Source organism: Orcinus orca, chromosome 3, assembly GCF_937001465.1.
Source record: "Orcinus orca chromosome 3, mOrcOrc1.1, whole genome shotgun sequence".
Taxonomy (NCBI): domain Eukaryota; kingdom Metazoa; phylum Chordata; class Mammalia; order Artiodactyla; family Delphinidae; genus Orcinus; species Orcinus orca.
The window spans coordinates 7,172,147-7,194,255 of record NC_064561.1 but is presented as its reverse complement, the minus strand read 5'-3'; the positions used below and the strand labels follow the sequence as shown (position 1 = coordinate 7,194,255).

Sequence of the window (22,109 nt, the reverse complement as noted above, 5' to 3'; positions counted from 1 at the left end):
AACCCTTTACATTCATTCAGCTGTTTCATGCCTCTATACTGAGTGCCTGCTCTGTCCCAGGCACTCTGCCCAGCCCTGGGATAAAGTCTCAATACTAAAGAATAGGCAAGATCTCACATTCTGGGTGGGGAGACTGACAGTTAGCAAGTGAAAATACAAAGAAGTAATTGCAGACTGTGACAAGTGCCATGAGGAAAAGAAACGGTGACGTGGTCATCACTAAGAGAGGCCAACTTTTTTTTTTAATTAATTAATTTTTGGCTGCGCTGGTCTTCATTGCTGCATGCAGGCTTTCTCTAGTTGCGGAGAGCAGGGACTACTCTTCGCTGCGGTGCGCAGGCTTCTCATTGCGGTGGCTTCTCTTGTCGCGGAGCATGGGCTCAAGGCGCGCGTGTTTCCGTAGTTGTGGCTCGCGGGCTCTAGAGCGCAGGCTCAGTAGGTGTGGCGCAAGGGCTTAGTTGCTCCGCGGCATGTGGGATCCTGCCAGATCAGGGCTCGAACCCATGCGCCCTGCATTGGCAGGTGGATTCTTAACCTTCTTAACCACTGCGCCACCAGGGAAGTCCCAAGGCCAACTTTTTTTTTTTTTTTTTGCGGCACACGGGCCTCTCACTGTTGTGGCCTCTCCAGTTGCGGAGCACAGGCTCTGCACGCGCAGGCTCAGCGGCCATGGCTCACGGGCCCAGCCGCTCCGCAGCATGTGGGATCTTCCCGGACTGGGGCACAAACCCGTGTCCCCCGCATCGGCAGGCGGACTCTCAACCACTGCGCCACCAGGGAAGTCCCAAGGCCAACTTTTGATGAGCAGGGAAGGCTTCCTGGAGGTAAGCGCTGAGCTGAAGGCAGGATGGGGAGCTAGCTGTAGAAAGAGCCAGGTGGAGAGCGTTTCAGGCACAATCCCTGGGGCCAGGGTGTCTGGATGAGTCAGCAAGAGGGTGTTAATGGGGCGGATGGGGCAGGGCCTTGTGGGCTGCCATGAAGACTTTGGCTTTCACTCAGTAAAAGGGAGCAACGGAGGGTTCTTGAGCAGAGGAGGGGTGTGAACTCACTCTGGTGTTAGCAGGCACCCTTCCGCACCTGTGGGGGAAACAGTGAAGGAGTGGGGACGGATGAGTTGATAACGAAGGCTGGGAGCTGAAACTATGGGGAGAAGTGAGCAGGTTTAGGAGCTGTTTTGGAGGCGGGGTTAACAGGAGCTGGGGGGTAAGAAAGGAACAAACCTAAAAGATCGAACGAACAAGGAAACCCAAAGAACATCTGTACAGGATAGCGGGTGAGGGCTTTGGAGACCTGAAATTCTCAGCCCCTTTCCTGCTGGGGTCACCTTCAGACATGTCGCCCAACTCACCTGCCTTAATTAGTGAATGGCGACAGTACATAAGCAGATGAGAAGTACTCCAAAAATGGTCGTTATTTAAGAAAAAATTCCGGAGGCAGGAACGTAGGAGGGAGAAAGGCAGTTAACATGGTGGAGCAGTTGGCCCAGAGGTGACAGTAAGCGAGCTGGCACCAAGGGGGCAGTAGCGAGCCTCCAGGTTAGCAGGGTCGGGCAGCTTGGCAGGTCTGAAGCCCTTTAGACGAGACTATGGTGCCCAGGTGCCCGGCCAGGGACAAAGCAGGCCTGGGGGCACATGTCCAGGCTGTGTGATGAGGAGGTAGGCAGGTCACGGCCACCTTCTGCAGTCTGAGGATCGGAGCCTAATAAGGGCTATTTGTTCAGGAGAAACCTGAGCCGCCCGCATGGTGGAATTCAGGCGGAGGCCGGCAGACAGAGGCTTCCTGCCCTCCCTCCTTCTCCCTGGGGAGAGTAGCCCCAGATCAGAGGATCCCAGGGAGGTTGAAGCTGGGGTTCCCCCTACCAGCCTCCCACTCCCCCCACAAACACTCCAGGCTCCGGCTCTGTACAATAGGCACTTTATTAGTGGTTGGAATGCAGTTACAAGTAGGGCTGTACGGACAGAACGGGGGAGGGGGCGGCAGGCACTGGAGACAGAAACCCCAGGCTGGGATTTCTCCAGATCCCGGATTGGGATCCTGGATTGGATTGAGCGGGGGTGGGGTGGGGTGGGGGGCTTGGGATATGGCGAAGGGGGAACCAGCACACCCGTTCCCCCCGAGTTCAACAAATTTGGCAAAAGGATCCTCAAGGGGAGGTGACTGGGCGGGGAGAGGGGTCCCCCCATTTGCCCAGGGCATCTGCCCATCTCCCCACTTCCTCTGAAATCATCCCTTGGGTGGGTTCAGTTTCTTTTCTCTCTTACGAAGAGAGCTGTGTCAATAACTGGCAGAGAAGGGCGGCGGGGGGCGGCGGGATTCGGTCCAACCTGCCAGCCAGCCGGTTTCCATTAAGCCGCTATTAGCGACCTCCTCCCCCCTGTTCCACACCAGCTTGATCCCAGCCTCCCTACCCGGACAGCCTGCCTTCTGTGCCAGGAGACACCCCTACCTGGCACACCCCCACCCCCACCCCAACCCTACCCGAGGAGGGGACATCGGAAAGCATTCCTCAGTGGCCCCATCTCAGCCGTGATGACAGAAAAAAAGCTAACAGAACCTTTAACGCATGTCCAGGTTAAAAAAATAATAATAAATGCCTGCAGCAGTCGGTAACCAGTTGTTCAGCCCCAGAGACGGGTCCTGGCATCCTGGCCGGAGCAAACGCAAGTGAAAAGTGGACTTCCTGTGGCCACCGCTGCTGCAGACACAAACACTGTCCTGTCATAAGAGGGGGACAGGAAGCGGAGGGCAGCCCGCAGAGGGCCCTTGCATGTCAGACGTCAAGAAGCCTCGCTGGGCTTCTCATCCGGGCCTGTGGGGGCTGGAGAGACTCATCGCACAGTTTTTTTGGGGGGTGGGGGGCGGCCGTGAAAACGCGGACTGGCCCTTGGCATAGGGAGGAGATCCCACAAATCCTCCAGGTTCCCGGAAACTGGTGGTAACTGGATGATGGGGAGGGGCAGGAAGGGGGCGGCAGTGATAGGACTTCAGGTCAGCCCGATGGGCTGGGGGTTCTGACCCAGCTGCCAAGCACCCATTCTGAGACTTCCGGGGAGGGGTAGGAGGGCGGGGCCTTTAAGACTCCACCGGCTTCTTGTTGGTCTTGTTCAAAAGCTTCTTGAGGGTGAGAGACATGAAGTAAGGCCTCTCAGCGGTGCCATCGTTCCTCTCCAGGTCCTCCACTGCGGAGAGAGAGGCCCCAGAGCAGGTGGCATGAGGGGAGCCCACGGGCAGGGGCCTTAGGGGACAGGGTGGGCGGACAGGGGCCACAGAGAAGCCTCAGAGGGTTAGGAAGCAAGACATGCTGGGACTGGAGGGGGCGGACTGGAGCAGGCTGGGAACTCGACACACACACACACCCACACACCCACACACATGCTCCCCACTCCCAGGCCAGGAAGCCCCGCGTGCACCCCCGATCTACAGGGAGGAAACAAGGAGGCCTGCGTGGCCTCCAAGCCAGCCTCCCTCTCTACTCCTCGACTTCGCCCCGCTTCCCCTCCTCCTCCGCACTCTCCTTCAACAGGATGTCTCTCAGCTGGGGCGACATGAAGTAGGGTCGCTCCTGAGAGCCGTCATTCCTTTCCAGGTCCTCACCTGGGCTCCCCCCAGGAACCAGCAGGGGGGGAATGGGGGTGGTCAGGAAGGGAGGGAAAGAGGGAGGCAGGGAAGAACAGGGAAGCCAGCAGGCATGGAGGAGAGGAAGAGAAAGAGAAAACAAAACAAAAAAACACAGACAGATGGAGAGACCAGAGTTAGTGGCAGCCACCGATCCCACCCGCCCCGCCGCAACAAAGCCGGAAACTCCGAAGCTGAGGGCCCAGGGGCACAGTGTTCTAGTTGCAGCCTGGACCAGGGGACAACAGGATGGAGAAGCTCTGAGCGCAGGGGGAAGCTGAGAGGGGGCGCGCCAGGGCCCTGCGACGAGGGACAGCCAGGCCCTAGGGGAGGCTGCGGGCACTGGGTTGGCACGTGTACCCCCATCGGAGGGAGATGTTCTGCCCAGAGGGGAGAAGGGAGTCAGGGCCCAGGAAGGGTGGGGATGAGGGGTTACTCACAGAAACAGAGGAATAGTGTGTCCACACACATGCCGTAGACGCTGAAGAAGCCGTGGGCAATCAGGTAGGAGCCAACAATCACCGTCTAGGCGAGGAGAGACAAGCTGTTTCCACCCCAGCTCCTGCTCAGGGCAACCCCCCACTCACCACCACGTCCCTCCCCAGCTGGGGTTATGGCATTTCCCTGCTGATAAGCCCCTCCTCCGGACCTCCCCGGTGGTGCAGTGGTTAAGAATCTGCCTGTCGGTGCAGTAGTTAAGAATCTGCCTGTCGATGCAGTGGACACAGGTTCGATCCCTGGTCCGGGAAGATCCCACATGCCGCGGAGCAGCTGAGCCCACGCACCACAACTACTGAGCCCGCATGGCACAACTACTGAAGCCTGCGTGCCCTAGAGCCCGTGCTCCGCAACAAGAGAAGCCACCGCAGTGAGAAGCCCGCGCACCACAACGAAGAGTAGCCCCCACTTGCCGCAACTAGAGAAAGCCTGCGCGCAGCAACAAAGACCCAGTGCAGCCAAAAAAAAAAAAAGCCCCTCCTCTTAGGCCTTCCTCTGGCTGCAATTTTATGCATCTTCAGGGCAAGACAGGTTTAATGCTCACAACCCTACTAGACTGTGTCTATCCCGTTTATAACTATATCCCCAGTTAGGACTTCCCTGGTAGTCTAGTGGTTAAGACTCTGCACTTCCACTGCAGGGGATGTGGGTTCGATCCCTGGTCGTGGAACTAAGATCCCGCATGGCACGAGATGTGGCCAAAAATATAAATAATTTAAAATTTTTTTGTTAATTTAAAAATAACTATATCCCCAGCAATCTGGAAACTCACGGGGCCTTGGTAGGTACCTGATAAGCATTTATTGACTGAAGTGAGCAGACTTCAGAGAGATTACATAACTTGCCCAGAGTCACTCAGAACTAGCAAATAAAGAACTAAGATACAAATCGAGGTCACATATATACACTAATGTGTATAAAATAGATAACTAATAAGAACCTGCTGTATAAAAAATAAATAAAATAAAATTCAAAAAAAAAAATCGAGGTCACTGGGCTCCAAGGCCTGCACTCAGATACTGTACTGCTCTTAGGGTGATGACCTAATCCCTCCATGGCCCCATCACCTCCCTGCCCTTATCTCCACCTCCTGGCCACTTCACTCCCTCCACACCAGCCACACTGATTTGCTCACTGTTCCTGGCATAGTCCTGCCTCAGGGCTTCCGTACTTGTTCCCTCTGCCTGGATGTTGCCTGCATCTTCTTCAGATCTTAGGTGTGACATCACTTCCACGGGGAAGCCCCCTGGACTCCCACACCTGCCCACATCCTCCACCACAAGCTCTAACAATTGGTTCCCTGTAATTCTGCCCTGTGGCACACACAAGTCTGCAAGCGTGCATCCAATGCGGAGCATCATTGGTTAATGTCGATTTACTCCTAAACTGTAAGGCCTTTTTCTTTTTTTTTGGCTGCACGGCATGTGGGATCTTAGTTCCCCGACCAGGGATCGAACCCGTGCCCCCTGCAGTGGAAAAGCGGAGTCCTAACTGCTGGACCGCCAGGGAAGTCCCAAACTGTAAGGCCTTTACAGGTCATGCCTGGAACGTGGTCGGTACTTAATGTTTGTGTCCTGAATTAACAACTCCCTTCTTCTGAGCCCCATCCACATCTGTCTAGTCAAAGGAAGCTAGGCAAGTCCCAACATCTTCTCCCCAACCCCTGTCTGTCCCCAAAAGTTCATACCAGTATAGGGACCCAGTAATAATTGAGGGGTGGTGCTGTGTCCTGCACGATCCTGATTCGGTGGGTGAAGAAGAAGAAAGCCAGGATCCCTGGAGAGGGGGAGGAAACCGGGATGGTTGAGGGTTCTGGATAAAGGAAATAGCTCCCCTCAAGAAGACCCCAGAGAAGAAGACAGTTATCAGAGAAGACGTGGGGGCCCGACAGCAGCTCACAAGCGGCCCCCAACAGGCTCCCGCAGCTGGACAGCACTCACCCACACTACCCACGATCAGAAGTTTGCCCAACAGGAAGAGGAAGTCGGTAACTTTGTCCAGGACAGCCACCCTGCCGGGGACAGTAGGAAACAGGCATGAGTGCTGGCTCAGGGCCTGGGGGAGGAGGGAGGTGGCCAGAGGACAGTGTTTTCCCAGACCTGATGATGTTTCTCATGAGGAGGAAGAAGGCGTTTCTGGCTGAGGTGCAGAAGTTGGTGCCGTAGATGGCAATCTGGAGGGAGGTGGGAGGGACGGATCAGGCCCAGTGGGTGGGGAATGAGGGCTCCTCCACCCAGCAGGAGCTGGTGGGTTAGTGCCTGGTCCCAGGCTTACTCACCATGATGTAGGCATTCCTGTTGAGGAATCTGATGAATTTCTCCAGGCACCAGAAGCAGCATTTGAGACAGGTCATGAGGAACTTTGCAAACTTGTTCTCCGCAGCTGGTAGATGAGGGAGAGATGCAGAGGTGGGTGAGAGGAGACCCCACTCGGCCTGGTAGGAGCCCCCTATCTCCTTGTTACACACACTTGCCATAGTCCAGGACCCTTAGAGCCCACCTTCTCAAAGAGATGGGGAGAGGAGACTTGATCCAGGACCTCAGGCCCAGCCTCCAAGACAATAAGCGGCGACAACCCACACTGCTATCCTGGCCCCGCCTCCAGGGCAGAAGCCAATCCTTGATGCCTCCTTGGCTCCACCCCAAAGTACAACCAATCCCAGCCCAACCCTCTCGTCAGGAACCAATGGTGGCCCAGTCCTCTTGTTCCCACCCCCTCAGCAGTAAGAACACCCAGTGGGCTCTTTCAGCCACCCCCTCCATCACAGGAACCAATCACTCAAGACCCTCATCCCCACCCTTTCCCCACCATAGGCATAAACCAATCTCTGTCCTACCACCTTAGCCCCACCCCCCCACAAGAACCAATCCTAAGCTGCCCCTCAGCCCCCCCCCCCCACCTCGGGAGTTACTGCCAACCATCTGTGGGCCATACCTTTCAGGCGCTGATCCAAGTACTCGAGTATCACTCGGATGATCTGCACGATGGCCAGAATGAGGGAGCCGAAGGCCAGAGAGCCTGTGTGATACCTTTGGGCCGAGGGAGTGGTCAGTGGTCCAGCCAGGCCTCTTCCACTCCAACTCACCCCTACCCCCAGCCCACCTTGGGCCCCACCTGAGCGCCCGGCCGAAGGCAGAGAAGAGTGGGAAGGCAGGCAGGTCATCCGGCTTGTTCAGGGCCCAGTAGTAGGAGGCGAAGGCGCCAGCTAGCGTGACCTGGCCCAGCGCCAGCACGAAGTTGGCCAGCCAGAAGAACATGAAAGCATTGAAGATCTGCAGGCCCAGCAGGGCCCGGTGGTAAGTCGACTCACCACCGTAGAAGGCGAACTGGCAGTGGGCTCCAGGGCACAGGCGGGATTCATTGGAGGAGGGGAAGGTCTGTGGGAGGGATGCAGAGCCTGGTCACATCATAGGGGCTAGGGGTTCAGAGTGGGCTCTGGGCATCAGGTCAGACCTGTCAGGTAGACCACGAGATGGGACAGGAGTCATGGGGAACAGAGTTAAGTCAAGGAATTGGGGGGTTAGGATAGGGGCTTTCAAAAGGCCTTCTAGAAACAAGATTAGGGATCATCATCCCAATGGGTGTCAGAGAGGCGGGATAAGCTATCTTGGGGATCAATGGAGTGGCCATGTGGACAGATCACAAGTGGCAGAGATCAGTATGAGGACCATGGAAGGCAGGTTAGGGGCTTGTGAAAGGCAAGACGGGGCTCTAAAGGAAGAACTGACCACCACTGGGTTAAGAGAGGGGTGTCGGGGCAGGAAATGAAGTCAAGGGGTGGGGGAAGGTGGGTAGATCAGCACTTAGTGGGTGGGGGGGAGTAGGTGCCAGGCTGGATCTCTTCCTCTCCATGCCACCCACATCTGGCACAGGACATACGGCAGGCACCAAATGTTTGCTGAATGGTCCCCAAGTGGGGATGAGAGGCCTTCAGATCAACTGTGGGCTGCTAGGGAAAGAGCCACCCCGCCACTTCCGGACACCCACCTCAGGGTTGCACGTTTTCCCAGCCACTGAGCAAGCGGTGTCATTGAAGATCTTATAGACAGCTTCGTTGGAAGTGGACAGAAAGCTAGAGGCTCATTAAGGAACCCAACGTCTGGGATTGGGGACCACAGGGGCATGTGGAAAAGAATCCATTCCCACACCAGGTTCAGGCTCTGCCCCCAGGATGTAGGTCACCTCCAGGCAAGTGTGGCACTTAGCCCCCAGCCCCGGGGTCGGAGATCGGGGTCTGACGGTGGATACATAGCGGTGCTAGCCCAGTAGGCGATGCAAAGGCACAGCAGGAAGAAGGTGACCAGCGGGTACAGCAAGGAGCACATCACGTATCCCACAGCCCTGGGAGGAGTAGAAACACAGACATCAAGGCCCGAACAGCCCTGGGACCACCCCAGCCTGACCCCCTGGCACCCCGGCACCCACCTGCTGGCTTCTTTAATGAGTGCAATGGCGATGAGAATTCTCTTCCGTAGAAAGATGAGCAGTAAGATGATAATAACCTCGAGGATGCTCAGAATGATCACTGCGCGGTGGGGGGGGGGGGGCGGGCAGAGAGTGATCAAGTCTGCCACCTGCCTGGGCTCCCCACTCCCACCCAGGCCTCACTGAATGGGGAGCTGGGACTCACTGAAGGCCATCCAGGTCTGCCGCAAGTGCAGGTACACGCGGAGGTCCGTCTGGAAGCCAAGGTCCACCAGGGAGATGTCAGAGCCGGCCTCGCCACGCAGTCGAGCGTACTCCATGTAGCAATGAAATATTCCTGCATGGGGAACCACCGTGCTACGACTGACCTCAGCCCTCCGAGGGCTCCCGCAACATTACAAAGCATGTACAACCACACCCATTTAACAGAAACAAACACCAAGGCTGAGAGGGGCTGCCATCGCTTGCTGCTGCCTCAGGGCCTTTACCTGCTGTTCCTGCTGCCTGGTTCAGTCTCCCCCCAACTGGATCTTCACATCCTCTAGTCCCTGCTCAAATGTCACCTTCTCATGAGACCTTCTGGGATCTCTTCCCCCATTTAGAATCATACCCTCTTACATTCCAATTTCTTATCCCCCTTCACAGCTTTGACATCCCAGAGGTTTTCTGGTTTGTTTCTTGCCCATCTTGCCCATCCTCTCTGGACTATAAGCTCCACAAGAGTAAGGATTTGTCCTGTTTTATTCACTGCTGTAAGCCCAGGACCTAGAAGACTGCCCAGAACATAGCAGCCATTCAGTACATGATGGATGAATGAATGAGTGAATAGAAGTCAGGATGCTGTGTGGCCTGAGGCTTTCCTGACCCCTCTGCCATCCTGGAACAATGATTCATGGGTGGGGAGGGAGGACACGGGTGCTAACGTCCAGTGGGGTAGCATTAGGGATTTTCACCATTCCCCTTAGCTCTGGTAGAAGAAAGTTATAAAGTACAGATAAAGTACAAAAAGCTAGTCACCAAAACGGCCAGCACCCAGCTAGAAACGACTATTAACGAATATTTTGGGACTTCCCTGGCAGTCCCCTGGTTAGGACTCCACACTTCCACTGCAGGAGGCATGGGTTCAATCCCTGGTCGGGGAACTAAGATCCCACGTGCTGCGCGGCATGGCCAAAAAAAAAAAAAAAAAAAAAAAATTTTTTTTTTAAATGAATATTTTAACATCTGTGTCTCCAGTGTAGGTTGCACATCCAGCATCTTTCCTCTTGGAAAGTTTAAATGAATCAACAGAACGTGAAGCATTGGCTTCTGAGCACTGCCTCTGAGTTCCACAGGCCTCAGGCCCTCCCGCATCTCATCCGCAGACTGTCTTCTTCTCATTAAGTCTCCTAACTAGTAAATACTAATTATCCCCAATTTATAGAGAAGGAAATTGAGGCATGGGGAGGTGGAGTCACTTGCCCAAGGTCACAGAGCAAGGAAGTGGCAGAGCCAGCATTTGAACCCTGGGCTTTCTGGTGCCAGAGCATGTGGCCCTAGCCACTGTGCAAAATGGTATACTTTAGAATGCATTTGCTGTCGATGAAATACAGATCCAGTCCTGCTTGGGAAGATTATGATGTAATGGTTGTTTCCAAGTACCTGCTCTCATAAACAATGTTGAGATGAATATCTTCACAAATATTCCAAATAAAAGATGGAGGATGTCGGATGGCTCAGGAGAAGTTTTGTTTTGTTTTTTTTCGGCTGTGCCACACGGCTTGGAGGATCTTAGTTCTCCAACCAGGGATCAAACCCAGGCCCCATCAGTGGAAGCGCCAAGTCCTAACCACCGGACCGCCAGGGACAGAAGATCCTTGATAGGCCCATGACAGCTCAAAGGGCATAGGCATTTTGCCGATTGTGGGGAGGGGAGGACACAGGGAGGGAGAGACATACCGTAGCCTAGGACCAAAATCACCATGACAATCATCACCCAGACCATAATGCCAGCCAAGAAGCGGAGCAGGACGATGAACAGGAGGCTCAATACCATGGCGATGACCAGGCCTCTGGGGGATAAAATGGGTGCATGAGCGGACCCCACCCCTTCACCGGTCTCAGACAGGGCAGCCCAATGAGGGCTACCTTCCCTCTCAACTTACATGATAATCCAGTACCAGGAGACTGTATAATCTTCAAATATCCTCATGGCCAGCTGCCGGGCCTCCAGGACTCCATTGGCCTTCCTGGGGGAAGGCAGACAAGGCTTTAGGTCGGACCCTGCTCCCTGATTGGGCCAGCCCCAGGGGATACCCTGTCCCACCCAGGAAAATGTGATGTCAGCATGGTGGGTCACAGTCCTCACTTGGCGCCTTCCACCAGCTCCGTGATGTTTTTCCGAAAGCCATGCCCATCCTCATAGGTTGTCTCGTTGCCCACCATGAGGACCCCCTTGTGGCTGTGGATGTCTGGGAAGCACCGCTGGGCCACTGCACAGAGCAGGGGATAGGACCAGTCAGGCTGAGCCCCTGAAACCTCCCCATGCCCCTCCCAAGCTCATGGGAACCCAGACTCACGGGGTTTGCTTGGGGTGAGGACGGCGGGGCAGTCGCCATCTCGGAGGACCTCAGCCACACCCTGCCAAGAGACAGGGAGGGGGTCAATCCTGCGGGCCAGCACTCTCGACCTGCCCCTGCCTGGGCAGTGACCTGCTTACCTTGTTGTTCTGGAAGCCGGGCACACAGAACTGCTTGTAGTACTCAAAGTCCTGGGATCTGTGAGCGTTCAGGTAGGTGAGGTAACGGTCAGGACATTTCTCCACGCAGATCTTGGGGGGGCAGGAGGCAGGGTTTGAGTGGGGTCTGGACAGACACCTGATCGCCTCTCAAGACAGAGGTCCCACTCCCTTCCCCCTATTCACCAGGGAGAGAGAAAGGGCTGGGAGAGAAGCTGCCGCTACAGAGGGAAAAAGGACCTGATGGTGGAAGTGGGGGACAGGAAAGAGGTGGGGAGGGGACAAGTTACCTGGGGGGTGGGACACTGGAATTCCAGCAGGACCAGGGGGCTGGCACACTTCACAATGTTGAAATAAAACAGGAAGGGTTTGTTCCTGGGGTTGGGGAAGGGAGATGGAAACTGTCAAGACTTCTCAATCAGCCTATATAGACTATCTTAACGAAAACAACAATAATAACCACAGCAGCAGCAACTCCATGCCAGGTGCTCTTCTAAGCACTGGACATGTGCTGGCTCATCTAACCATCACAACAGCCCCATGAGAGTGGGACTGTCATGATCCCCATTTCAGAGATAAGGAAAATGAGACCCAGAGAGGTTGAGACACTTGCCGTAGGTCACACAGCCAGGGAATGGCACAGCGTGGATTGAACTTGCTCTTTTACCTCACCTATTCATCACCTGCGGACATCAGATCTGGGACTGTCTCCTCTCTGTCTCTCCCCTAAAATGTGGGCCACCAGAGGACAAGACTTTGAATGTCTCATTTAGTGCTGTGTCCCCAAGGCCTAGAACAGAGGCTGGGGATGGCGGGAGTTTTATAAATACTTGTTGACTGGACTAGTGGATGGATGGAGGCGAGGAAAGCCTAGAACCTTCTCCCCAGTGCTCATGAAGCTCTCCCGCACACTCCTCCCCAGACCCAGCAGGCCCCAAGGAGCCAGACTCACTCATTTTTCGTGCCCTTCTGCCCGCAGAACTCGCCTCGGCTATCAGTGGGGTAGATCACTTTTCGAGGGTCCCCGTGAGTCCAAGCTGTGGAGGGATCCAGAGATGCCGAGGGGCTGCCACTCCTTAGCACCAGCCCCACTTCTGCCCCAGAGGCGATGGCTTGCCCTTCCACCCTGGAACCCCAATCCCATCCCCTCCTTTGCTCACCTATGATGCCTACAGCCACATAGCCCACAATGGCCAGGAGGAGGAACACACAGCAAATGACGTCTGTGCAGCCTCTGGGGAGCAAGAGACCGTGTCAGGGTGGGAGTACTGGTGCCCTGGATATCATGGACCCATCCTGCCTTGTACACATATATAGGTATGTGTTATTTGGACACATGTTCCTGAGTGGTACCCATGCTGTGCCGAAGGGCACGTGCATTTTTTTTTTTTTCTTTTTTTCTTTTTTTTTTTTTTTTTTTTAAATGAAATAGGGTTGGTTCTTCTTTTTTTTTTGCAGTACGCGGGCCTCTCACTGTTGTGGCCTCTCGCGTTGCGGAGCACAGGCTCCGGACGCGCAGGCTCAGCGGCCATGGCTCACGGGCCCAGCCGCTCCGCGGCATGTGGGATCCTCCCGGACCCGGGCGCGAACCCGTGTCCCCTGCATCAGCAGGCGGACTCCCAACCACTGCACCACCAGGGAAGCCCGGCACGTGCATTTTAAATATTAATACCTTTCATTGCAGCACTATTTACAAAAGCCAAGATATGGAAGCAACCTAAGTGCCATCCCTAGATCAATGGATAAAGATGGGGTATACATGTATACAAGAGAATATTACTCAGCCCCCCATAAAGGATGAAATCTTGCCATTCGCGGCAGCAGGGAATAGATCTGGAGGATATTCTGCTACGTGAAATAAGTCAGACAGAGAAACAAATAACGTATGCTTTCACTTATATGTGGAATCTAAAAAAATGAAACAAATGAATCAACAAACAGAAAGAGACTCATAGATGCAGAGAACAAACTGGCAGTTGTCAGACTAGGGGTGGGTGGGGGATGGACGAAACAGGTAGAGGGGATTAAGAGGTACAGACTTCCAACTACAAAATAAGTAAGTCATAGGGATGTAATATACACATAGGGAATACAGTGAGTAATACTGTAACAACTATGGGGACTTCCCTTGTGGTGCAGTGGATAAGACTCCATGCTTCCAATACAGGGGCCCCGGGTTCGATCCCTGGTCAAGAAACTAGATCTCACATGCATGCCACAACTAAGAGTTTGCATGCCACAACTAAGGAGCCCTGGAGCCACAACTAAGGAGCCCACATGCTGCAACTAAGGAGCCGACGAGCTGCAACTAAGAAGCCCACCTGCCATAACTAAGACCTAGCACAACCAAATAAATAAATAAATATTTTAAAAAAATATATTGTAACAACTTTGTATGGTGATGGGTGGTAACTGGTCTGATGGCAGTGATCATTTCATGATGTATAAAAATATTAAATTACTATGTTGCACACCTGAAACTAATATAACATTGTATATTAATTATAACTCAATTAAAAAACTAAAAAATAAGTTTTAATACCTCATGCTACACTGTCCTCAAAGCAGGTTGCAGCAATGTTCAGCTCTCTTTTGATTAAGTGCCCATTTCCCTACATCCTTACCAGCATAGCATATTAATGTTTTTTAAAAGTGAAGCTATTTTGTGGTGATCAGTTTGTAATGCATAGAAATACTGAATCACTATGCTGTGCACCAGGAACTAACATAGTGATGTAGGTCAATTATACTTCAAAAACAAACTAACTGGGAAGAGATACGGGAATATATGTATAACTGATTCACTTTGTTATAAAGCAGAAACTAACACACCATTGTAAAGCAATTATACTCCAATAAAGATGTAAAAAAAAATAATAACTAACTCATAGAAAAAGATAACAGATTTGTGGCTACCAGAGGTGGCAGTTGGGGAGTGGAAGGGGGCATTGGATGAAGGTATTCAAAAGGTACAAACTTCCAATTATAAGGTAAATAAGTGATGTAATGTACACACGGTAAATATAATGTTGTATGATATATGTGAAAGTTGTTAAGAGAGGAAATTTTAAGAGTTCTCATCACAAGGAAAAGTTATTTTTTTCTTCTTCTTTTCTTTCATATCTATATGAGATCATGGATGTTCACTAAACTTTTTGTGGTAATCATTTCATGATATATGTAAATCAAATCATTAGGCTGGGGCTTCCCTGGTGGCGCAGTGGTTGAGAATCTGCCTGCCAATGCAGGGACACAGGTTCAAGCCCTGGTCTGGGAAGATCCCACATGCTGCGGAGCAAGTAAGCCCATGCGCCACGACTACTGAGCCTGCGTTCTAGAGCCCGCGAGCCACAACTACTGAGCCCACATGCCACAACTACTGAAGCCTGCGCACCTAGAGCCCGTGCTCCACAAGAGAAGCCCTTGCAATGAGAAGCCCGCCTGCCACAACGAAGAGTAGCCCTCACTCGAGGGAACTAGAGAAAGTCCACACACAGCAACACAGACCCAACGCAGCCAAAAATTTAAAAAAATTTTTTTAAATTAAAAAATCATTATGCTGTACACCTTAAACTTATTCAGTACTGTATATCAATTATATCTCAATAAAACTGGAAGAAAAAACGAAAACAAAAACCCGTAAGTTTCACCAACCATGTTAGCACTTACTAAAAAGAAAAAATTAAACTATTATCATAAGATTAAATACGAACATGATAAAATTTAAACCACACAGGAATGTACATAACCAAGAACTGTCTCCCACATAACCCTCCTCTCCAGGAGTAACCTGTTTTAATGATTTCTAGTGAGTTCTTTATTCACTGGTACAAATGTTTTCCAAAAAACTTTTTTGGTTAACTCAAGTATGATTATGATACACCCACTATTTGTGTCTTGTTTTTTTCACTAATATATTGAGAGGGATCCAAGTGACTATTTATAAAGGCTCTTGTACATTTTAACAGCTGTGTAATAAAATAACCTAAGGATGCACTGTAATGTATCTAACTAGTTCCAAGAGATGCAACTCAGATTGTTGGTTTTTGCCATTTTCAAAAAGGCAGCATTATCATACAATTTTGCCCATCTATGCACGGTGTACTGGGAGAATTTTTTTCATAGAATTTTAATCTCTGGAACAAACAGCTGTACATCAAAAAAAAAGAAAAAGTCATATTTCCAAATTCCCTTCAAAAAAGACTGTATCAATTAGTTTCAGAGCAGAATATGTGTCAATCTTTTTAAAATTGAGGTAACATTGATTTATAACATTATGTAAGTTTCATGTGTACAACATTATATTTCTACTTCTGTATACCCTAGTGTGTCAATCGTTTTAGCCTCTGCCAATCTGTGATGGGGAAATTCTGTTTGGTTACTGTTTTAAATTACATTCCTTTACTTTCCAGTGAGTTTGAGCATTTCTCCATAACTCCACTGTTTACAGTATTTCTTGTTCTGTAAATGATCTGTTCCAGTCTTTTGCCTGAATTTTAAAAATTCATTTGTAAAGACTTTGTATATTAAGGAAATTCCTTTATCGTTCTTTTATCATTCTTTTAAGTTCTTTTATCGTTAAGTTGCAAATATTTATCACCAGGTTGTTGGAGTACAAATGCGGAGGTGTGTAAAGAAACAGGGGTGGAGGCAGTGTTAGTAGAGACCCCTCCCCTCTCAGGAACCCAGACGGCTTACCTGTTGTAAATGGGTCCTTTGAAGGTGGGGTCATACTTCTGTGGTGTTCCTGAAATTCAGCAAGATTGAGCTGAGTGATCCAAGATGAGGGTGGCAGACCACCCTTCCCCAGATGTTCCTAGGGGTGTCTTGGCCACGGAGAAGTAAGATTCAGAGATCCTGAGGATTTTCTGTGAACAGCCCGATTTATCACCTGACGACCACTCACTGGGAGGGGGCTGGAAAAAAGGCTACCAGCAAGCCCGGTGGAGAGGGGAGAGTCCAAGGTGGGATCTGGAGATGGTTCTCACAGGAGTCCTGGGGAGGCTGCGAGGACAGACCCTTCGGATGAGGGAGTTTGGAGGGGCCTCTGGGTGGGCGTTGGGGTGAAGGGTGCTGCCAGGTGACGATGGGGGGTTGGGGGGGTACAGGTCGAGATCTGCAATTCCGCTCCCCCCTCGTCCCCCCATCCCGGGTCCTCCCGGTGCCCCCTCCCCCTCCAAGTTGCCAGGCCCGGGCGCGGGAGCGGGGCACTGCCTACCGTGCTTCCCGTAGTAATGCTGCCGCTCGCCCCCCATCCCTGCGGGCGCCCTGCCCCGACGGCCCACTGACGGCTCGCGCTCCCTCTCTGCCCTCGGGTCCAGACGCGCAGGAGTCCCGAGGGAGGGAGGGACCGAGGGACCGACGGACGGCGGCCCCTCCCAGCAGAGCCAGGCGGGGCGGCCCAAACCGGTCAGACCGGCCCTAGCAGAGCTGCTGCCTCAGACGGACTGGACCACGGAACGGAGGGAGGGAGAGAGGGAGGGAGGAGAGGACCGGGCGGGGCGGCAGCTGCTCCCGTCACTCACCCGCAGCCCAATTTAGCCCTCTCCGCACCCCCCCCCCGGCCGCCCAGCCCCCACCCGGGGAACTCTGTGGCTTCATTCTGTGGCTTCACCCTGTGGCTTCACCCTGTGGCTTCACCCTGCGGCCTGGGCTAGCCCCCTGCCCCCAACCAGGCGACACCGCCCTAGAACATCTCTCAACCCTGGAAAGCGCCTAATTACTGTCCCATTCTCCAGGTATGGAAACTGAGGCATAGGGAGGTCAGTGTCTAGCCAGGCACAGCAAAACGGGCAGCTGGCTTAACCCGAACAACCAATGACAGAGTATTTGGGCTGAAAACTCTCCAACCTGTGGATGCATTTTTTTTAAAAAGTAAATGCCAACAGTTAAATATTGGGACAGTCCATATAAAAAGCCACATCCCTGTCTCTGGAAAACTGCCAAATTAGGACTGACAGCCCCCAGGCCAGGGCCTTACCTTCTCTGAGCCTCAGCTTCCTCAACTGTGAAATGGGTCTAAAGCATAAAACCAAAACCAGACCAAGACCAGGCATGGGATACCAAGAAGTATACAGTTGGCATGGAAGCAGTATATTGTCAGTGTAGGAATACTCAGCTGATATGGATGTATACAGTAGGTATGGGGGTACTGCCAGCATGGGGTATATGGCCCACATGGAGGTATACAATTCGGGGTGTTTAATCAGTGTGGGGTGTACAGTAGGGGTAGCGGTATACAGCTGGTGGGAGGTATACAGTCAGCGGGGAGTTATACAGCTGGTGTGAGGGTACACAGCATAGCATTCCCAGTCAGCTGGCTACACCCCCTACACCAACCATCCACCCCTGCGCCAGCTGTATACTCTCTTGATTGTGTGCCTGTTCAAACTGCATCTCCCAACAGCCCTTGGGGCCAGTTGTATACTTCACAGTACAACCAGCTCTACAGGTGACATGGCATGATACAGTCGGCGTCAGGGTGTAGTCAGCAGGAAGAGATATCCAGTGTGAAGCATACAGCCAGCGTGGGGTTATAAGAGAACAGTTGGTGCTCAATAATCGTACCTGCTGCCTCAGAGTCAGGCACCCCCTGATGGGACTCTGGTCACCAGCTCAGCTTGTGCCTAGAGAAATGTCATACCACCCCCGCAGTGGCTTCTAGCTGTGGAGGCCCCACCTACCCCCTGGCCCACAGGCTTCAGCAAACAGGCGAGGCCCGAGGCTCCAAGCCATGCCCTTGGGTGACCAGGGGCCTCCCAAAGTAGCCCTGTAGTTGCCACAGTCCCTGCCAGCCCAAAGCCTGGCTGGTCCCACCCTGCCCAGTGTAAGCAGTGCCCAGGCCACAGCCTCTCTCTTCCCAGATACGCTAGGTCCCCTGGGGACACTCTTGCAAACTCCGGCCTTCAGCCACCAGCTCCGCCCTGATGATGCTCAAATATGGGTCCCTGGGGAGGGCCTCACTCCTGAGCGGCACGACCCTGTGACACCTGCCCCCCAGCACCCTACATGGGGGTCTCATGGGCACCTCCCACTCAGCATGACCACATCGAGCCCCCATTGTCCCCCAAGCTGCTCTGTCCTCCTGAGTGCTCAGGCTGGAAACCTGGGACACGTCTCTCTTTGCTTCACATCAGCTTTGCCTTCAGAATCTATTCAGGATCCAACCACTCTCACCCCCTGTTTGACTCCCACCCTTGTCACACGGCTGTCGTCTCCTGCCTGGACAGCGCAGGTGCCTCCACCCTGGTCTCTCAGCTCCCACACTTGTCCCCCACTGTCCACTCCCCGACAGGGGCCAGAGGAGCCTGTGGACACCCGAGTCAGGGCACTCCCTCCTCTGCCCTGAACCCTCTATGGCTCCCATAAGCCCAACTCCTCACCATTCCCACAAGGCCCTGCCTGCTCTGCCCTATCCCCTCCTCCCTGCCTTCACACCTCCCACTCTCCCCTTTCCTTGCTCTGTTCCAGCCTCACTGGCACCTTGGTTATACTGTAGGTTATACTGGTTACACTGTATACTGTTTTTTAAACTTTTTCATATTTATTAAAGGTTTTGACCATGAGGGCTTCATAAAATGTCAAGAAATTCTATTTGCCATCTAACCGTCTACTTCTAAATAGGGGACAAACACTAGTATAGCGATTGTTTTAACGTGGAAAATTTTTTAAATTTTTTGAGAAAAGAATGATGCATATATATATTTTTTTCCTTTTTGAATTTCAACCCCCAAAATATTCCAGCAAAAAAATCGGGGGAGGTTGGGCTGGGTCTCCTTCAATGGGCATCTGTTGCCCAGGAGGATGGTGGACTTGCCCTCACCCAGGCCACCACCGGCCTATGTCCCCCCTGATTAGACTATAAACTCACCAGACACAGTCTCACCTCAGGACATTTGCTCTGGCTGTTCCCTCTCCCCGGAAAGCTCTTCCCTGAGACAGCCATTTGGCTCCACCTCCTTCAAGCTCAAACATCACCTCCTCAGAGAGGCTTTCTCTGACCATCCTGTCTAAAACAGCACCCTTGAGGGGAAGAGGTTAAGAATCTTCCTGCCAATGAAGGGGACACGGGCTCGAGCCCTGGTCTGGGAAGATCCCACATGCTGTGGAGCAACTAAGCCCGTGCGCTACAACTACTGAGCCTGTGCTCTAGAGCCCACGTGCCACATCTACTGAGCCCGCGAGCTACAACTACTGGGCCCGCGAGCCTGGAGCCCGTGCTCGGCAACGAGAGAAGCCACCACAATAAGAAGCCCGTGCACCACAACAAAGAGTAGCCCCTGCTCGCCGCAACTAGAGAAAGCCTGTGCACAGCAGTGAAGACCCAGTGCAGGCAAAAATAAAAATAAATAAAATAAATAATTTAAAAAAATAAAATAAAACAGCACCCTTTCCCCCTTCTCTCCTGTTACCCTATTTTATTTTGTTTCTGACTCATTTACACATTGACTATTGTCTGCCCCCATGTCTGTTTGCTGCACAAGGGCAGGGATTTATGTCTGTTTTGTTCATAATTTTGTCCCCAGCACCCAGCATAGCATCTGGCACAAGACAGGCACTCAGTCAGAGTTTGTTAAATGAATAACCACGATATATAATCCATGTATAATACAGCTAAAACTGAAAATAAAAATGCAGCTTTGAGTTTTCCGGGTGCACGTATTTAAAAAATTAATTTTCGAATTTTATACATATAAGAATTGAATACATGATAAAAGTGGAATTTCCAGTTGGCAGGGAAAGGATAAATCAGTCAGTAGCCTTGACTGCTCATTTGGAAGAAGATAAAGTTAACTCCACTCCCACCACATAGCAAAACAAATTCCACATGGATTAATCATGCAAAAATATAAAACTCAAAACTATGACAAGTAGGATGGGAAAACACAAGAGCATATTTCTACCATCTGATAGCAGGTGAGACAGGTAAGGTGGGTGGGGGAAGAGAGAAAGGAGTGCCGGAAGTTTCTTATGTCAGCCAAACTGGCAGTGGGAACCATCAGATAAGAACAGCTGGGGCTGGGACTTCCCTGGCAGTCCAGCGGTTAAGAACCAAGGAATATCTTTCAGACACTGGCGCAGAGCTCTTTACAATACGGGTGATCCTATCAACAACCCATTTTAGGGAATTGCCTGGCGGTCCAGTGGTTAGGACTCAGCGCTTTCACTGCCGAGGGCCCAGGTTCAATCCCTGGTCGGGGATCTAAGGTCCCACAAGCCGCACGGTGCAGCCAAAACACATCAATTTCACAGCGAAGGAAACAGAGGCTCACGGAGAGGAAGTGGCTCCCCGTCACCAAGCAACAAGTGGTCAGTCCCTACTCCAGTTCTGATGAATTAGTGGGAGCCACTGAGGGTGTCTGAACAGGAGCATGATGAGGCCGGGCTGGGGAGGGGAAGACACATGGGGAAGTCTCAGACAGCTCTCAGGGAAATTGGTGGCCGTGGATGGGACAGATGGGCTATGGCCTTCCTGTGTGAACTTGAGTTATCCCTCTTTGAGATGGAACTAAAGAAGCAGAGAGGCACCTGGTGTAGCCTTGGCTCAGGGCATTGCCTTGTGGGTGGCTCAGGAAATATAAGAGGGAACAAGGTACTGTCATCTGATGGGTTCCATTAACTCTCATTTTAACATTAGCCAAGTGGGGACGGAGGGAGGGACAAGGCAAATACTAATGGTTTGATAATTGAGCCTGAGGATGGAAACTTGCTGAATCTTTGCAAAAATGCTGCAAAATAATAACAGTGGAATGCCCCAGCGCCTCCGTATTTCTGACCCGTTTACTGTGTGCCAGGCACTTTTCTAAAACGTTACACGGTTTACCTCAGCTCACCCTTATAGCAACTTTGTGAGGTTGATCCCATCATTACCCCCATTTGACAGATGCAGAAACTGAGGCCCAGAGAGAAACACATGCTGGTGGCCACAAAGATGGTGAGCAACAGAGCTGGGCCACCCAGCTCCTGAGTTAGTGTTTTCTATGGCTGCTGTAAGTAATTAACACCAACTTGGTGGTTCAAAACACAAATTTATTATCTTATGGTTCTAGAGATCAGATGTCCAAAGTGAATCTCACTAGGCTAAAATCAGGGTGCTGGCCGGGCTGCGTTTCCTTGCCTATTCCAGCTTCTAGAAGCCTCCCTCATTCCTCGGCTCGTGGCCTCCTCCTCCATCCTCAAAGCCAGCATTCTCATTAAGCCCACATCCGCTTCCATTGCTACATCTTCTCCTCTGACTCCCCTGCCTCCCTCTTTTCTTCTTTGTGGCCACACCGCCTGGCATGCAGGATCTTAGTTCCCTGACCAAGGATCGAACACACGCCCCCTGCAGTGGAAGCGCAGAGACTTAACCACTGGACAGCCAGGGAAGTCCCCCTCTTTTCTTTATAAGGACCCTTGTCCTTGGGGCCACCTGGATAATCCAGAATAATCTCCCCATCTCATGATCCTAAATTTAGTCCCATCTGCAAAGTGCCTTATGCGTGTATGGTAACATATTCATAGGTTCCAGGAACTAGGACATGGACGTCTTTTGAGGGGACCATTATCCTGCCTACCACAGTGTCTTTTTTTTTTAAGATTTTTTTTTCTTTTGACGTGGACCATTTTTAAAGTCTTTATTGAACTTGTTACAATATTGCTTCTGTTTTCTGTTTTGGTTTTCTGGCTGCAAAGCATGTGGGATCTTAGCTCCCCGACCAGGGATCGAACCCACAGCCCCTGCACTGGAAGATGAAGTCTTAACCACTGGACAGCAAGGGAAGTCCCTACCACGGTGTCTTAACCATTTAGGCCAGGGGTTGACAAACTATCCATCCCCTGTGGGGCAAATCCATCCACCATGCTTTCATATGGC

The 22,109-nt window shown here is 52.0% G+C and overlaps 1 protein-coding gene across 6 annotated transcripts in view; it reads right to left on the bottom strand.

Annotated features, from left to right (window-relative positions):
• Nucleotides 1–1,897: 1,897 nt before the first annotated feature.
• SLC44A2 (solute carrier family 44 member 2) overlaps nucleotides 1,898–22,109 on the bottom strand; it is a 28,383-nt gene continuing 8,171 nt past the window's right edge. Inside the window, exons 1-22 of one of the 6 annotated variants that reach the window (XM_033401086.2) lie at nucleotides 16,473–16,633; nucleotides 15,953–16,001; nucleotides 12,415–12,488; nucleotides 12,207–12,291; nucleotides 11,545–11,629; nucleotides 11,237–11,347; nucleotides 11,097–11,157; nucleotides 10,886–11,009; nucleotides 10,683–10,766; nucleotides 10,477–10,589; nucleotides 8,744–8,875; nucleotides 8,539–8,638; nucleotides 8,362–8,454; nucleotides 8,101–8,185; nucleotides 7,228–7,490; nucleotides 7,048–7,142; nucleotides 6,392–6,495; nucleotides 6,213–6,286; nucleotides 6,054–6,124; nucleotides 5,801–5,889; nucleotides 4,056–4,140; nucleotides 1,898–3,594 (exon numbers count right to left, since the gene is read on the bottom strand). In XM_033401086.2, the coding sequence (XP_033256977.1) occupies nucleotides 3,470–3,594; nucleotides 4,056–4,140; nucleotides 5,801–5,889; nucleotides 6,054–6,124; nucleotides 6,213–6,286; nucleotides 6,392–6,495; nucleotides 7,048–7,142; nucleotides 7,228–7,490; nucleotides 8,101–8,185; nucleotides 8,362–8,454; nucleotides 8,539–8,638; nucleotides 8,744–8,875; nucleotides 10,477–10,589; nucleotides 10,683–10,766; nucleotides 10,886–11,009; nucleotides 11,097–11,157; nucleotides 11,237–11,347; nucleotides 11,545–11,629; nucleotides 12,207–12,291; nucleotides 12,415–12,488; nucleotides 15,953–16,001; nucleotides 16,473–16,509 (2,139 nt within the window). In that variant the 5' untranslated portion in view covers nucleotides 16,510–16,633 and the 3' untranslated portion in view covers nucleotides 1,898–3,469. Of the gene's footprint in view, nucleotides 3,595–4,055; nucleotides 4,141–5,800; nucleotides 5,890–6,053; nucleotides 6,125–6,212; nucleotides 6,287–6,391; nucleotides 6,496–7,047; nucleotides 7,143–7,227; nucleotides 7,491–8,100; nucleotides 8,186–8,361; nucleotides 8,455–8,538; nucleotides 8,639–8,743; nucleotides 8,876–10,476; nucleotides 10,590–10,682; nucleotides 10,767–10,885; nucleotides 11,010–11,096; nucleotides 11,158–11,236; nucleotides 11,348–11,544; nucleotides 11,630–12,206; nucleotides 12,292–12,414; nucleotides 12,489–15,952; nucleotides 16,002–16,472; nucleotides 16,634–22,109 lie in introns of those variants that run through there. The other 5 variants (XM_033401088.2, XM_033401087.2, XM_004277366.3 and 2 more) reach the window with 5 other exon arrangements.